At 46.9% G+C, this 18,266-nt stretch overlaps 1 protein-coding gene across 1 annotated transcript in view; it reads left to right on the plus strand.

The window, feature by feature from the left end:
- The window catches only part of CFAP92 (cilia and flagella associated protein 92 (putative)), a 176,763-nt gene that overhangs the window by 137,210 nt on the left and 21,287 nt on the right, over positions 1-18,266 (plus strand). Inside the window, exons 13-15 of the mRNA XM_040359356.1 lie at positions 7,160-7,324; positions 9,968-10,180; positions 10,626-10,779. Coding sequence (XP_040215290.1) covers positions 7,160-7,324; positions 9,968-10,180; positions 10,626-10,779 — 532 coding nt within the window. The remainder of the gene's footprint in view (positions 1-7,159; positions 7,325-9,967; positions 10,181-10,625; positions 10,780-18,266) is intronic.

An 18,266-nucleotide genomic window follows, 5' to 3' on the forward strand; every position in this document is an offset into this window, starting at 1 on the left:
CGCTCTCCGGGGGTCTTCTCCGCTCTCCGGGGGGGCTTCTCCGGACTCCGGGGGGCTTCTTCCATCTTCTCCCCTCTTCCGCTCTTGACTCGGCGAACCCCGGTTCTTCTGCAGCTCTCCGGTGCCTTCTTCTTCAGCGCTGGCTGCCTGCTATGTTTGTGTGTTAGCTCGATTTCAAACAGGCAGCCGGCGCGGTCTTCTGTGGCGTCAGGGTCTTCTGTTCTTCTCTCTTCCGATGTTGACTCGTCGCCTGTTGTCGCTGTAATGATGGAAGCGCGCCTTGCATCCCATTTATATAGGCATCACCGTCCCATCATGCTCCGGCAGGTACCCACGTGGTGGGTGCCTACCCACGTGCACCCACCACGTGGGTACCTACCGGAGCATGATGGGACGGTGATGCCTATATAAATGGGATGCAAGGCGCGCTTCCATCATTACAGCGACAACAGGCGACGAGTCAACATCGGAAGAGAGAAGAACAGAAGACCCTGACGCCACAGAAGACCGCGCCGGCTGCCTGTTTGAAATCGAGCTAACACACAAACATAGCAGGCAGCCAGCGCTGAAGAAGAAGGCACCGGAGAGCTGCAGAAGAACCGGGGTTCGCCGAGTCAAGAGCGGAAGAGGGGAGAAGATGGAAGAAGCCCCCCGGAGAGCGGAGAAGACCCCCGGAGAGCGGAGAAGGCCCCCGGAGAGCGGAAGAAGAAGCCCCCCCTGGTAATTGAGCTAATAACGAAGACAGGGGGGGCCTCCGGAGCAGAAAAATAAAATATTTTAAAAAGCCTTGTGTTGTGTGTTTATTAACTTTTACTTTTTGCCTCCAGGTGAATGGATAGGGGTACGATGTACCCCATATCCATTCACTTAGGGTGGGGGGCCGGTATCTGGGGGCCCCCTTATTAAAGGGGACTCCCAGATTCCGATAAGCCTCCGCCCGCAGACCCCGACAACCAATGGCAAGGGTTGTCGGGAAGAGGTCCTGTCCTCATCAACATGGGTACAGGATGCTCTGGGGTGGGGGGGCCCGCAGTGCGCCCCCCTGCCCCAGAGCACCCAACCCCCCCATGTTGAGGGCACGCGGCCTGGCACGGCTCAGGAGGGGGGGGGACGCTCGCTCGTCCCCACTCCCATTCCTGGCCAGCCGGGTAGCGTGCTTTGGATACGGGTCTGGTATGGATTGTAGGGGGACCCCTACGTCGATTTTTCGGCGTAGGGGGGGTCCCCTTACAACCCATAACAGACCTAAGGGCCTGGTATGCTCCTGGGGGGGAACCCATGCCGGTTTTGTTTTTACAAATTGCCGTGGAGTTCTCCCTCGGGAAAGCATACCAAATGCCGTCGCTGGAATGGGCTTTTACAAGGTGTGACTAGTTTACACTTTGTAGAACCAGCCCTAATTTTACACTTGCAAAATAACACTTACGGCGCAAAAAGGAAGCTAGAAAGCTTTGTGGATCGCCTTAAGTGCTAATTTGCATACTAGCAACGGCATTTCGACTCGAAATGCCCCCAGCGGCGGATGCGGTACTGCATCCTAAGATTCGGCAGTGTAATTCAATTACACATGCCTGATCTTCTGCCTAACTTTGGAAAAAGCCTTTTGAGGATCGTTTCCAAAGTTACACACAGACTGAACAGCAGTTAAGTCGGAGTATCTCTTTTGAGGATCTGGCCCAGTGTTACTAACAAGTGATGCAAAGTGAACTGATTAACCTGTTAGTGACAAAACATGAAAATATGATCAACTGCTGTTGAATGCAATAGTTCACATACACCATGAAGACAATCAAACAAACGAGTGAATAAATAATAATGAGTCTCTTTCCTTGAGAAACAAACTATGTGCTGCTAGCACGTGATGCAGGGTGAACTGTTACCCTTAAAATGATAGTAAAACATAAACTGGTATGACCGACTGCTATTGGATGAAGAGAGTTTGCATATATCAAAAAACAGTCAATCAAGTGAATGGATAAAATAATAAGTGACTTCTCCAATGTGTTATTCCCACCACCGAAAGCAATACAGGCTTACCGGAACCCGATGACTTAAGGTGACATACGCCACCGAAAGTCAGGGAAGGCTTAAAATGACTGATGTCATAAAGGATCCTTGGCAGGGCGACACGTTATCCGGTCATCAAATCCTCTGTGGGATGGGTGAATGAAGACAAACTGGGAGCTGCGCTGGAAATGCGATCCCCAAATGGATGTTCTCTCAATGTGTCAATGGTATAAAAGATAAGAGAAAGAAGTGGCCACATAGCGTAATCCCGTTTGTAGAAAAATATAAAATATTTATTTGCAGCGGTCAAACTTACATTTGGCTGAAAAGAAAAACGCTTGTATACAGGTGGGGCAGCAGTGGAGACCTCCCTACGCGTTTCGTGGTCAAAGCACTTCGTCTGGGGCCTACTGCAGTATCCGGGGGTTCCGCCTGGGGGGGCTCCGCTCTCTATGTGGGGGCTGCGCTGGGGGTCCGCTGTCCTGGGGATGCTGTGTGCCTGTGTGGGGTACCCCCGCTGCGTCGGGGGCCCCGGAGTGTTCGCTGCTATGCCTTGTCTGATACCTGGTTTGGCCACCATCACAGTCCCACTGCTATACTGTTTTTTTTCTTCGTTTTTTTTCTTCCTCTCTGCAGCCATTTTCCTGTAGCCGAGCACCCTGTGTGCATAGTGGCGGCCATTTTCTTGTAGCTACGTGCTTTTTTCCTCTATAGGATGGCCGCTTGGCGGCCATTTTCTTGTGCTCCGCGTGCCCTGTGCTGTACAGCGGCGGAAATTTTTTGTAGCCTGCACGCTTTATTCTAAGGGGCGGCCGCTCGACGGGCATTTTCTTGTGGGTTCCTGGCCTCTTGCGGTGGTGTTAGATTTCTGGACAGCGCGAACAGTCAGCTTTCATTCTGCTGAACACGGAGACACGTGCAGCGGCATACAAGGAGCTCAAAACAGGGTGGACAGCAGCAGTGCAGTTTCCTACTGGGGTGGTAAATCCTCTGGGGGACCCCTCAGCGTTCAAGCAGCTAGGAGGGTGGGCTGTGGGCCTTGGCTTACGTCCCTGAGGGGTCAGACGTGTGGGTCAACATGGCATCCAAAGCGGATGCTTCTTCCCCTGACATACCTGTGATGACAACGGGTGCCCCTGCGCTGGCTGTCTCTGTGGAGGCTATGTCTGCAATCCTGGAGGCCTTCGTTGCCAGGGTGGCTGCGGTGTGTGGTAAAAAGGGGGGTAAAAAGCACCCTCTCTCCCGCCATCTTATGGGGATGCCTCTGACTCGGGTTCTGATGTTTCAGAAGATGTGGACCACGACCCTTCGGACAGTGAGGATGATTCCGTGTCTGGGTCAACGCACGATAGGGCACTTGTTGGATCACTTATCACCGCTGTGCGAGATACTCTTAAATTGGAGGATAAGTCGGGTGCATCTACAGAGGTGTCGGTCCCATTTGGGTTCCGCAGGCCTGCCCGCACTGAAAAGGTGTTTCCTTGTGTGCCTTACTTGAATAAGCTCTTGTACAAGGAATGGGAGTGTCCGCAGAGAACTTGTTTGGTCCCCAAGTGTATAGCCATGCTATATATATCCCCAAGTCCTCATTTTGCGTAAAAAAAAATCAGACCTATAATTCCCAAAGTAATTGTGAGCATGGATGATTTACAGACATTACAAGATGAATTAGAGCAATTAAAGACCCATGGATCGGTCGCCTGATATGGATCTGAGTCTCCATAATCCCTGCTGTGGCTTTGATATACCTTGGTTTAATTCACTGTTGGATTATCATACATCGCTGTTTTTTATCTGCAATCTGGTAAGCTGCTTTCCATGTGGTGGTGGTGTCCACGGATGTCAAGTGCACCTGGGTGTTGTTCGTCCTGTGGTTTATTATCTGGGGCATCCATTCAATATTCAACATTCAATTGGGCTCTGTTTGTACTGTCATATCTATTCCAGCCTTGCTTGCTGAGTATATTTATTAGTTGGCGCAGTTTTTTATTTTTTCTATTTGTGTGTTTGTACCATGTAATTGCAGCCTTCTGGTTTACACCTGATTATTAATTTTTCCGGTTAGCGCAGTTTTTTTCTTTGTATAGCCATGCATTACTTTTTTGAGGAAGATTTCCTGAACAAATTTACCTTTTCCCCCGATTGTGGACCCTCCGGTTAAACAAAGTAACCACGTTTCCGGTGGAAGGAGTGCCTGCTTTCAAGGACACGGCGGACAGGAGGGCTGAGGCAGTGGCCCGCTCCCTGTTCACAGTGGTGGGGTCAGCAGTGCGTCCGGCTGTCGCCGGAGCCTTGGTGGCTCAGACACTTACGGAGTGGGCTAAGATGCTGCACCACGATGTAAAATAATATCAGGCTTCCCCAACCTGTGTGGAACTGGCCGACCAATTGGCACAGGGCCTTAAGTTTGTGTGCGAGTCGGCTTTGGATACAATTTCGTTGCTGTCCAGGGCCTCAGTCTCTGCAGTGGTACTGCATCGTCTGATTTGACTGAAATGTTGATTTACCTTTTAAAGGGGAGAGGCTTTTTGAAACATCCCTGGACGACATCATAAAAGATGCCACGGGAGGTAAGAGTACTCTGCTCCCGCAATCTAGGAAGGGTAAGGAGCCACGCCAGAGGCATGGGCCCTCCTCCTCTGCTCATAAGCGGCTTTTTCGTCCGCCAGACCGATATGGCTCCTGCTGAGGGGCAAAAGCGTCCCTGGTTTTGCAAGCCCAACAAGCCTGGTCTGGTGGCTCAGATCTCCGGCCCTTTAGGTCGGAAAGTCTTTTTCCCCCCTTCAGTGGACGGTAATCACGACGGACGCCAGCCTGACCGGTTGGGGGGTGTTTGGGGTGTCCAGTCAGCACAGGGTCGCTGGACGCTGGAAGAATCCGGACTACCGATCAACGTGCTGGAGCTTCGGGCGATAAAGCATTGCTTCTCCTCGTGGTCTCAGAGACTTCAGGGGCGTCCAGTCGGACAACGCCACGGCAGTGGCATAGGTCAACCATCAAGGGGGGACAAGGAGCTCGGTGGCAGCCTCGGAGGTCGCTCAAATTCTGAGGTGGGCAGAGCGGAGTGTGCCGGCTCTATTGGCTGTATACATTCCGGGCGTAGAAAACTGGCAGGCGGACTATCTAAGCCACCAGATGCTGGACCAAGGAGAGTGGTCGTTAAATCTGGATGTGTTTCAACCCATTTGCAACAGGTAGGGCACGTCAGACGTGGACTTTCTGGCTTTGCGACTTAATCGGAAGGTGTTGAGGTTTGTGGCCAGGTCGAGAGACCCCTGGGCAGACACGACAGACACGTTGGTGGCTCCGTGGGGACAGTATCGGCTGATTTACGCCTTTCCCCCACTAAAGCTTCTTCCTCGTCTGCTTCACAGGGTGCAGACCGAGGGGATCCCGATGATTCTCATTGCTCCAGATTGGCCTCGCCTTCCCTGGTTCGCCGACCTAGTGCGTCTGGTGATGGGTGTTCCTTTGTGACTACCGCTACGAGAGGACCTTCTGTCGCAAGGTCCCATACTTCATCCTGCTTTACATTCGCTGGCTTTAACGGCGTGGCTATTGAAAGCCAGGTGCTAAGGGAACGTGGCCTGTCGGATGTGGTTATTGCTACCATGCTGAGAGCACGGAAGTCTTCCTCCTAGGAAGATTTATCATCGTACTTGGAAGGCTTACATCTCTGTGTGAGGAGCTGAAGTGGCATCCGCGTGTGTACTTGGTCTCCAGGATTCTGCTGTTTCTACAGCGTGGTGTGGACCAAAAACTTGCCTTAAGTACATTTAAGGGGCAGATTTCAGCCTTGGCCGTTTTTTTTTCAACGGCCCTTGGCGGCACTCACTGGTGGGTACATTTGTGCAGGGGGTTCGACATGTGGCCCCTCCGGTGCGACCACCACTGCCTCCGTGGGACTTGAATCTGGTCCTCTCGGTACTTCTAAAACCGCCGTTTGAAAACAGGGAGATTTCTTTATTTAAATTCTCTCAAAAGGTGTCCTTTTTGGTGGCTATTATGTCAGTCAGACGGGTTTCTGAGCTGGTGGCCAAGGCTCCTTATCTGATCCTCCACAAGCATAAGGCGGTGCTACGCCAGCAGCCTTCGTTTCTTCCTAAAGTATTTTCGGCTTTTCATTTCAATGAGGACATCGTACTTCCGTCCTTGTGCCCTCGACCGTCGCACCCAAATGAGGCTGCTTTACATTCCTTGGACTTTTGTCCGAGCTCTGCGGGTGTATTTGTCTGCTACTGCTTCGTTCCTGGAAATCGGACTCACTGTTTGTTTCGGTGGCTGGTCCTAAGAAGGGTATGGCGGTATCGTCATCCATCATCTCTAGGTGGATCAGACAGGTCGTGATTCAGGCCTATGTCAAGGCGCATTCTACACGGTCTATAGGTGCCTCCTGGGCTTTCCGACATCAGGCGTCTGTTTCCCCTGGTGTGTAAGGTGGCGACTTGATCGTCCGTTCACACTTTCACAACATTCTACAAGGTTGATGTGAGTGCATCTTCGGATGCTTGCTTCGGCCACAAAGTTTTGCAGGTGGCTGTTTAAGGTTGCATCTCCTCTAGTTATTTTTGGGGTGAAGTTGGTTTTGTTTGCTGTTCCCACCCCTCGTTTTCTGACACTGCTTGGGGACGTCCCTATTGTCAAGATAATCTGCTGTGTCCGTCCATGAACAGAAGACAAAATAGGATTTTTGTACTCACCGTAAAATCCTTTTCTCTGTAGTTCATTGACGGACGCAGCACCCACCCCTCCTTTTTATGTTTGTACTGCTTTTTTACGAACTGAAGCTGCTGTGTGCAGGGAGAGGGGTTGTACCTAGAGGGACCGCCTCCTGTAATATAATAATGTGTTAATTAGCAGCTGTTTTATCTAATGTATGATTGTAAATAAAATCAGGGTATTTCTAATTGAAAATATAGTTAAATTAGAAAAATACTCTGTGCTTTATATTAAAAGTTTTAGTTTTGTAAGTGAAATTTCAGATCTGTAATATGAGCATCATCAATGAGTTCAAATAATGAAATAATTGACTAAGCTCTTTGAAGGTGGTGGTGAAAGTTATTAATTGTTATACATCCATATGTACCTGTAGAATCTTTAAAAAAAAAAAAATCCATATTTTGCAAGTCAATATTGTTTCTGTTACATGCAGGGAAACATCGAGCATGTTTATCAATTAAGCAGAAAAGTGAGACGACCCAAAGTTGAGTATGTGGAGATTGTCCCTATGGATGGGATGGCTGTTCAGAACTACAGCTCTCATACATTCAATTCCACGGAACTGGCATACAGAATACTACGGCAGAAAATGGCAGAGGTAAAGCACAGATGAACAGATTAATGTAAAATTGATTGCGGTTGCATGTATATAAGAGTAAGCAATGTAAATAAGAGTAAGTATAACATCAGTCAAAAAATAAGAAAATGCCCAGGAATAATAAAAATAAAAGCAATACTTACCTTTAATTCAGAGCTGCCCCCTGCAGTAATAAATTCATTTTAGCCACTAGATGTCACAGCCTTCCATGCTAAAAAACTGCCAGCATCATTTAGTCTTCTTCCTGTGAGCACAGGTAGGGGGAATGTCATCCCTCAGCCAGGGCTCACCGTTTTCCTGAACTGCTCAGCACTCACACATTACATAAGTGCCACTCAGTTCAGGAGAAAGGACAGCCCACTGCTGCCGCCAGAAAAGATGAACCAGCCATTTAGGGGGAAAGTAGGAAATTGGGAGGGGGGAGACATTACCTGTAGTTCAGCTTTACATAACACTGCGACATCACGGCGGACAAATTGGACACCTAACAACATATTTTTTACACTTTTTTGGGAACCAATGACACTAATACAATGATCAGTGCTAAAAATATGCGATGTTACTGTACTAATGACACTGGCAGGGAAGGGGTTAACACCAGGGTCGATCAAAGGATTAAGTGAGTCCTTAGGGGATGCTTTCTAACTGTGTGGGGGATGGACTGACTGGGAGAACATAGAGATCCGCAGGAACACAAGATCACTCTGTACTATCCTGTCAGAACGGCGATCTGCCTTGTTTACATAGGCAGATCACCGTTCTGCCTCTCTTAGGAACGATCGTCGGGTCCTGGCGTACATCGCATCTGCTGAACCCGCTAATTAGCCCCCCTCTGGCCAATCGGCATGCGCTCCCCCGCTATCTATTGCCAAAATGACGTACAGGTATCTCTGCAGTGGGTGGTCTTTAGTTACAACATAACAATAAAAAATATTGAATGATTTATCAGGGAATGCCTGAACGATTAATTAATTTGAGTTAATTTTTAGCCAATGCAGAATTCTTTAAGAACCCAAACAAGATCAATGTGAATATGGACAGGGCTATTGACAATAAATATTATATTTATTCAATATGTCACATACACACCATCGATGATTTGATTAATAAGCGAACATAGACAGTACAATTTTGCAATGAGGTTCGAACACTAAGGGCCGGTTCACACTGGTGCGATTGGCAAACATCACATGTGATTTGCACCGCATTGCTGTGCAGATCACATACAATGTCTGTGCAATGCGAATTCAGCCATACAAACTAGTAAATACAGCTGAATAAAACAAAAACTGTGTTTGTCTTTATTTCAGGCTGCAAAGCAAAGAAAAATTATTATTTTAAAGGAGGTGATTCTTTTTTATACCCACTGTATATGTCCACGGTAATTTATAGTATTTTTGGTAAAATAATTCATAATCCATTGGCTTGTAAGCAGGCATAGATATATATGTGTATGAACGCATTGTGAGGAAAGTCTTGACTATGACTTGCAATATAAAACGTATGAACTGACTTACAGTATATAACTATTTGAGTTGGTGCAATAATTCTAACAAGTTCAATTCTATGAGAGGGCTCTCACCCTGTGTTTGTCTTTCTCAAAACTGAGGCAATGGTTGGGTCACTGGATAACCAGACTTGTTAATCTGTTGTATCCACAAGTCTACCTGAACACAACACATACATGTAGGTAGATTCAGAGAGATTGGATAAACTTTAGGGCGGCCTGGCCTAGCCTGTTTCAATCTACTTACCTGCTAATCTACGGCGGCGTAGCCTCAAACGAGCGGGCGTAAGGGCGCCTAATTCAAATTGGTTGGAGGGGGGCTTGTTGTATGGAAATGAAGCTTGGCCTTGGCGTTTTTTGAAGTTTTTCTCTACTGCGCATGCGCTGGGCGCCTACACTTCCCAGTGCGCATTGCGGCTAAGTACGCCGTACGGGCCTATTGATTTTGACGTGTACGTAAACGACGTAACTCCCGATTCGCGGACGACTTGCGCAAACGACGTAAAAAATTCGAACCTCGCGGCGGGAACGGCGGCCATACTTTAACATTGTTATTCCACCTCATAGGTGGAATAACTTTAGGCCGCCTAAGGCCTTACGGAAACGACGTACTTCGACTGTGGCGGGCTCGCGTACGTTAGGGAATCGGCGTACACGCTCATTTACATAATCTACACCGGCCGCTATGGAAGCGCCATCTAGCGGCCAGCTGACAAAATTGCAAGCTAAGATAGAACAGCGCAAGCCGTCCTCTTAGCTTTGTTTAAGCGTATCTCTGTTTGAGCATACGCTTAAACAAACGCCGGCGTAGATTCAGAGTTAGGCCGGCTTATCTACTGATAAGTCGGTCTAACTCTTTCTGAATCTACCTAATGGTGTCTTCACATTGCACATTTATTCCTTGTAAATATTGGTAAGTTATTGTAAGTATATCAGAAACCTATTGTTCCTATAATGAGTAAGCAGGCTTGTTTATCTAACATCACTGGCAGTTTCTTCCTCTTCTGCTGGTTAAGTGTTAATCGGACCATGTCTCTGGCCTAGTAAGACAATTCCTAGAGCCAAAATAAAAAAATTATAATATGTATATTTCTTTCCACAACCGTTCAGACATTATATATTTTTTTGATCCACAGGAGCCAAACCACAGATTTACATACTCTGCAGATATCCAGTCAGCTACTGTCAGCCCAGGGGACATTCAGGAGGAACTTAAGAACAATAGTGCAAAGTCCAGGGAGGAATGGATGACACCAAATGGATTCATATATCCAGGATTCAAAAGTAGCATTGATTGCAACAGACACCCCAAAAGGCCACATGATTCCCGAATATTAGAATTAACAAAGGTTTGTTGTATAGCTATAGATAAACTATCCAGTAGTTCCCACTTACACAAGAGTCCTCTTTATATCAGAATCTCTATCAGACTCAAACTTACATCAGGGTCCCCATCAGAGAAGAGACTGTGCACATCAGCTGTGGGCCAGAAAACGTTTGTAGCTGGCCGTAGTTTGAATACCCACCCATAGATAGCCTCTAAGAAAAATATTTAAAAAGTTTAAATTCGTTTCTTTTTTTTTATTTCTTGGGACTAAAAAAAACATATCTAGAGGAAAACAATAAAAACTTATTTGCTTAAAACCTACAAAATGGAAAGGTCAGACTTGACAGCCAAATAGTTTCTGTGCAAGTTTAATTAGGTCTTAACGTAGCACAGCCACATCTCCCCTCGCTTTCAGAAAGGTCAGTGAGAGAGTAAATACTTATATACTGTTTTCATTTTTATTGAAGGCCTGGAAAGAAAATATCCTGCATGCAAATACTCTACAGCCCACCCTTTCCCGAGAGCGCTGGACCTGGACTAAGCGAAACATTGATTTCAACCTGTACAGGAAGCCCCCAGAGAGATGCTCTGTGTTGGACTCGGGCCCCATCCATCTCACAGGTAAGACAAAACCTTTCATTTTTTTGTAGTAAAACATGTTCCTAATTACAAGTACAGCTTGATATAAATGTAACTGCAGTAAACTTCCCACAGGACTGATATAATTAGTATGCCTTATTGCTGCTTTCATGTAATTAACAGCGCGGTATAAGATTAAGCCAAAAACACATCTATCATTTCCCCGGAGGAGCTGGTATATTTAGATGTGGCTAGACCTCCCTCAAGCACCCAATGTGCAAATGAATAAACTCTAGGAGAAGTTGGAGTAACTGTGAAATGACTGGAGGGGCAAACTGTACACAAACAGAAAAGATATTAAAGAACATGCAGCCTCAGACTTGCAGAGGAAATATTGAGAGACGGCACTTTTTATCTGCTCTGTTTAATGTGTTTTCCTGAAGTATAGCACACTAACTAAATCTTCAAATTGGCAGCAAAGTTGTGTTTCCTGTCTTCTATATCCCCAAACACAACCTTCCAATACTTCCTAGAGCAGTATTCTTCAATTTAACACTATGAGAGCCAAATATGTTTCTAGTTCAGATTGATGCTGACGTTTAATAGAGTTTCAGCAGCTGTGTGGTGACTAAGGCCATAAATGGATTGAAATTTGTCTGGTTCAGCAGAACAAGCCGAATTTCGATTTGTCTATGGGCAGGCTGTTTGAGTTGAAGTTGATCTATTGATTGACTTTAATACAACCAGCATGTTTTTTTTTTTCTTTGTGCGATCAGTGCTGACACTGGTATAGCTGCTGGCAGTGATCTTTGAATTTTGATGGCGGAAAGCTCCCGCTGTCAGAATACAATACTGCAGTGGGAGGGTTTCCCCCATCAACACTGACTGTGTTGATGGGGGAATCAAGCAGCTTTCTTTGGTTGAAGGAAAGAAAACGGTATAATGTACCTGTGTCATATGCAAATATTTGGCCTGATGACAGTCCAGGAACATCCCCCCAAAGGCAGCTGGTCCAATGCAAAGGCAGGGGAGGCACAATTGGTGGAGGGTGTTAGGACTGCAGGCTTGCCTCTCCCCTTCAGAATCTGCTGTCAGAGCTCCTGATGCACAGAGAGCGAAAGCTGTCAAATTGAAAGGTGAGACCTGTTGAGACACTTTCATTGTGTAATCTACTTGGCTGTTATTTGTTCAACAAATCATTTGTAACTAAAACATATGACATTCCTGGTGCACAATTAGAGCTATTTGAGCTATATTAGTTTAAGCAGACTGCGATTGCCTATTGTGTATAGTGACTTAGATGAAGATCAGATCACATTTTATGACCAATTTGTGCAGAAATCCATATCATTCCAAAAGGGTTCATATACTTTTTATTGCAACTGTGTGTATATATATATATATATATATATATATATATATATATATATATACATATACATATGTAGCGCTACCCCCTCAGGAGCCGCTGATTAGATTTGGGATCAGCGTAATTATGTTACCTCTGTGATGTGTCTAGGGATGAGGATGATGAGAGTAGTGATGGAATGTCCAGACAACGGGGTGACGTTTTTTAATGCTTTTATTTCTGACCCAACACGACCAACTATCAACTTGAGGTAGATAGGACAGGTTGGTGAAAGGAGAGAACTTTGCAGACTCAGGCCTATAGATAAATGGAAGCAGTCCTGCTTCTAGTAGCAACTCTTACTTCGTCGCCACTTCAGCCGGAGTGGGTGTAGTGCCCCCGGACAGGTTCCTCTCACAGGCCTGGCAGCCGGAGTGTCACTAGAACTTCTGGGAAGGAACAAGTCTCTGCCACCGACTTGGCTCTAGTAAAATTTAGATTAGTAGTGAGACCTCTGCCACAGGCCCAGTACTCAGGAACATGGACAGTACAGCAAATCCTCCCAGTAACACAATTTTGCCTGAATCTCCCTCAGGTAGACTTGATAGCTAGGGGTCACCGACTGACAGTTTTCAGCATACAACCTGTCAGTGTCCGGTCACCCAGATCCCCGATGGATCTAAGCCCTATTGGATCACCTGCCTCCGGGTTCACCTCAGACCGACTCTACACCGAACAGCACAACTCGCTTGGGATCTTCTCACTGGATGAGGGAACCCAGTAAGACAGTAAGACAGGAGACACCGCTATTTATAATAACGATGAAAGGACAGCTCCAATGGGGGGGACACCTGAGGGGACTCCAATGGGGGGGACACCTGAGGGGACTCCAATGGGGGGGACACCTGAGGGGACTCCAATGGGGGGACACCTGAGGGGACTCCAATGGGGGGGACGCCTAAGGGGACTCCAATGGGGGGGACTCCAATGGGGGGGACACCTGACGGGACACCAATGGGGGGACACCTGAGGGAGCTCCAATGGGGGGGCACCTGAAGGGGCTCCAATGGGAGGACACCTGGTTAAGGGGGACTCCACTGGGGGACACACCTGATTTAAGAGGGGCTCCAATGGGGGGACACCTGATGTAAGGAGGGACTCCGCTGGGTACGCCTGATGTAAGGAGGGACTCCACTGGGTAAGCCTGATGTAAGGACGGACTCCGCTGGGGGCACCCGATGTAAGGGCGGACTCCGCTGGGGGCAAAAAAAGTGTTTAAACTGACCCAAGATTCCCCCCCACTCACTTTAACAACTTCCTGCTTGTCATATAGCCAAATGATGTGCGCAAAGTGGTTAAGTTATCCTGACTGAACATCATATGAAGTTCAGCTGTGTCAGTCTAACAGTCTCGGTAAAGAGCCTCTGACATGGACTCTTTACGCTGTGATCATCTGTGATTGGACACAGCTGATCACATGGTAAACAGGAAATAACACGAATCGGCTTTTCCTCCACTCATGCTGTCAGACGTGAATAGAGGAAAGTCGATCGGTTGATCTCCTGACAGGGGGGTTTGCGCTGATTGATTAATGCCACCTATCAATGCCCATCATTGCTGCCTTATCTGTGAAGATACTTATTTACAAATTTTCTGTCTTTTTTTTTTTATAGCCCCAAAAAAAAAAACAGTGGTGATCAAATACCACCAAAAGAAAGCTCTATTTGTGGGAACAAAATGATAACAGTTTTGTTTGGGTACAGTGTTGCATGACTGCACAATTGTCGTTTTAAATGCGACAGTGCTGAAAGCTGAAAATTGGCCAGGGCAGGAAGGTGGAAAAGTGTCCTTTATTGAAGTGGTTAAGTGGTTAAAAATAAGTGTCAATTCATGAGAACACCTCCAAAATTCACATGCATTAAACAAACAAGTATAGAACCGATGTAACAACAAAATCATTTAACCACTTCAGCCCCGGACCATTTTGCTGGTCGATGACCAGGCCACTTTTTGCGTTTTGGCGCTGCGTTGCTTTAACTGACAATTGCGCGGTCGTGCAACGTGGCTCCCGAACTAAATTGGCGTCCTTTTTTTGCCACAAATGGAGCATTTTTTTGGTGGTATTTCTTTTTTTCGCTATAACCAAAAACAGAGCGACAATTTTGGAAAAAAATAATATTTTTTACTTTTTGCTATAATAAATATCCCTCAAAAATATATATATATATATATAAAAAAAAATGTCCTCGGTTTCGGCCGATACGTATGCTTCTACATATTTTTCGTAAAAAAATTGCAATAAGCATTTATTGATTGGTTTGCGCAAAAGTTCTAGCGTCTACAAAATAAGGGATAGGTTTATGGCATTTTTATTAAAAAAAAATGTTCTAATAATGGCGGCGATCTGCGATTTTTATCGGTGCTGCGACCTTATGGCGGACACTTTTGACAAATTTTTGGGACCATTGTCATTTTTATAGCGATCAGTGCTGTAAAAATGTCACTGGCAGGGAAGGGGTTAACACTAGGGGGCGAGGAAGGGGTTAATTATGTTCCCTCATTGTGTTCTAACTGAAGGGGGGATGGGACTGACTAGGGGAAATGACAGATCGCTGTTCATACATTGTATGAACATGCGATCAGTCATTTCTCTCCCTGAAAGGACCGGGGGCTGTGTGTTTACACACACAGCTCCCGGTTCTTGCTCTGTAACGAGCGATCGCGGGTGCCCGGCGGTGATCGCGCCTGCCGGGCACTCGCATCAGGACCAGGGGCGAGCAATGCAAAATCACGTTATATTACGTGATTTTGCGCAGCCGAGCCGACCTGCCGCCATAAAACTACGGTGGGCGGCCGGCAAAAGGTTAACCTGTATGCTATACTAACAAAAAAAAAACACCACAATGTGTGATAATGGTTCCCTCATAGAGAGTTTCTAAAACAAATAGTGTATATTAAAAAAAAAAGACTGTGTGACCATGATACAGGAGATGGTCAGAGACTGCAGAAATAATACAGGAAGCGGTCAGGGACTCTGGGGCCATGATACAGGAGATGGTCAGAGACTGTGCAGCCAGGATACGGGAGATGGTCAGAGACTGTGCAGACATGATACAGGAGCTGGTCAGAGATTGCAGACATGATACAGAAGATGGTCAGAGACTGCAGACATGATACAGGAGATATCAGAGACTGTGCAGCCATTATACAGGATATGGTCAGAGACTGTGCAGCCATAATACAGGAGACCACCGTGCAGCCATAATACAGGAGATGGTCAGAGACTGTGCAGCCATAATACTATACACAGACAATACACAGGTACTAACAATACACAGGTGCTCACTCGCAGCCCACGTGCACTCGCAGCACATGTGCACTCACAATACTCTCAATACACAAGTACTCAGGCACTCATAATACCTAGGTACTCCTAATACACACAACACTCAGGTACTCACAATATACCGACAATACACACACAATACTAAGGTACTCACAATACACACAATACTCTGGTACTTACAAGATGTTTGTTTAAGACTGAGATGACAGAGTCTAGTACTGGAACACTTTTTAGATGTCCGTTTTTTGAAACTTTGAACATCAGTGATCTCAGCTCATAAACCGTTTATGAAACAGAGATAATCGGGGGAGAACGTGTTTGAAAACGTTCTCCCGCTGATGATCTCCGCACACTGAGAATCCTCATTGACTGACACAGAAACGGCCAGTTTATGAAGCTGCGATCTTCGCGCTTCACTGGTGATCTGTGTCAGAATTTACCTCCCAGATTCACCAGCTCAGAGGTAGGGAATGAAGAGAAAATCTGGGGGGAAGGGGGAAGATTTTTAACTTCTGTCTACCTCGTTCAGACCCCCCAAGACTGTAACCATGCACCCCTGTCAGATTTATGTGTGTGTGTGTGTGTATATATATATATATACAGGGAATTTTTTCAGCTGAAACTTGGTGGAACTCAGTTCCACCACCTCTGGCTCAGGTCCTCAGCTCGCTGCTCACAACTATCACTTGTAAACACAGAAGTCTAGCTTATCTCCAAATGGCTCCCACAGATCTGATCTCCTGAGTGACTCCTACTGAGTGCAGGATGGGCAGAAGGGAGAAGCAGGTGTCTGGGTGCAGTGCAGATGCCGACACCCCCCGGATGATCTCCCCGCAAGTGAGAGAGGCGGAGCCAACTACAGTCTGTGGGGAGATACTAGAGCAGGCTGGGTGCTTCAGCTTAATACAGTAACAAAAGTAAGACATGGAAGATCATGGAGCTTATAAGGAGGGGGTAGTGGAGGAGGGGTTGCATGCAGAGGTCAGAACTGAAGAGGGATAAAAGTGAGATGTGAGTGGGGGATGCACACTCTGTACTCAGCACTATGTAAACAGCACATTCCCAAACTCTGCAGTATGTGTTTAATACCCCCAACTCTGCACTCTGTATATAATGCATTCCTGGTATTTTATGCCCCTTTAAGACCCTCCCACTATAGTCTTCAGTGCGAATGTACGTACGCTAAAGCGTACACAATACGTGAGAAATTCTAGGCGCCCAGTGGCCTATTTAAAGCCTGCAGCAGCAACTATTAACTGCTGGATGATATTGAGCTTCCCTGTGTACTCCTGAGTTCTTGTTCCTGTTATCTTTGTATTTCCCGTTACCGACCCGGCTTGTCTTTGACCAGTCTTATCTCCATTTCCTTTGACCCTTGGCCTGTTTCAGTGACTTTGCTTTTGCCTGCTGAAGTTTGTATGACCCCGGCTTACCCCTGGCTGATCCTCTGTGTATGACTTCTGTCCTGGCTCCTGACTCTGCTCCTGGTTCTCCCTGCTGCCCAGTCTCATCTGGTACTCCTGAGGGACTCCTGCCCTGCTCGTCAGCTGCCTACCAGCGGACATCTCTTCATCACTTCAGCCTGTCGCAGCTGGCAACCCCTGCTTCTTTGAGTATAGCACTCCCTGTACCACCTTCAGGGGGCGCTCTGCACTTAGCCACAAGGGAAGCCCTCTCAGCACTTCAGCCTCCGACTAGGTACGTGACAGTATTATTCAGCCAAAATGTCAGGCCGACGGAGGTGCTTCCCCGCTCAAGGCTCTGTGCCAGCAAGTCGCAGCCCTTATCCAAGCAGTGATGAGCCTACAGGAGCAATATTTCCAGTATTCCAGGAGGGTTACCTACAGAACCAGATGATGTCCTCTGCTGCAGAAACTCCTAATCCACCTGATGCAGTCGCAACATCCGCTCCAACTGTGGTGGTCCCCTGAACCAAGGGTACCCACTCCAGAACGCTTCTCAGGTGACCGAAAAAAGTTCAGAGCATTCAAGGATACCTGCTTACTTTACCTGGCACTTCAGCCAAGAACTTTTTTCTTTAGAGACCGTTAAAATGGGATTCGTTATTTCTCTGCTGTCCAGTGAACCTCAGTCTTGGGCCCATCAGTTGCTGAAACAAAAGAATCCCGCTATTAACTCAGTGGATTTGTTCTTTAAAGCCATGGCCAAATTATATGATGACCCGCAATGCATGGCCACTGCTGAATCTGTCCTTCATGCCTTACAGCCCTGCGCCCTGTAGAAGATTATATAATGGACTTTCGTAATTGGGCTGCAGATACAGGGTGCAATGAGGCCGCTCTCAAATATCAATACTGGCTTGGCCTGCCTGAAGCTCTCCAAGATGAGCTAGCGCGAGTGGAGTCCCCAACCACATTAGAAGGGCTCATTCAGCTAGCCATCCAACTTGACAGACGCCTGCGGGAGCAATGGTCAGAACGTGCACAATCCTTCCGGCCTTCATGGATGCTGCCTAAGGTTCCAGCTACTCCTGCACCTTTCATTCCAGTCACTTCAGAAAGAGGGCCTATGCAAATTGGCATGTTTCTCTCTGCTCTAGCCTCTAATGAGAGACTTTGTCGCCGGCAATCCAACCTTTGTTTCTACTGTGGATGAGCTGGACATTTTCTTTGCAACTGTCCAGTGAGGCCCAGTAGATCTTCTCCCCACAGCTCTACGCGCCTCCAAGTCCCGAAACCTTCCCCAACTCACCTTGTTCTCCATATAGCATTACAGTTGATTAGAGAGGAGGTCAGACTTCCAGCAATAGTCGATTCCGGGGCTTACAGTTGCTTTATGGACATTACTCTTGCTAGAGACTTTCAGATTCCCCTG

The sequence above is a fragment of the Rana temporaria genome, chromosome 7 (assembly GCF_905171775.1).
Source record: "Rana temporaria chromosome 7, aRanTem1.1, whole genome shotgun sequence".
Taxonomy (NCBI): Eukaryota; Metazoa; Chordata; class Amphibia; order Anura; family Ranidae; genus Rana; species Rana temporaria.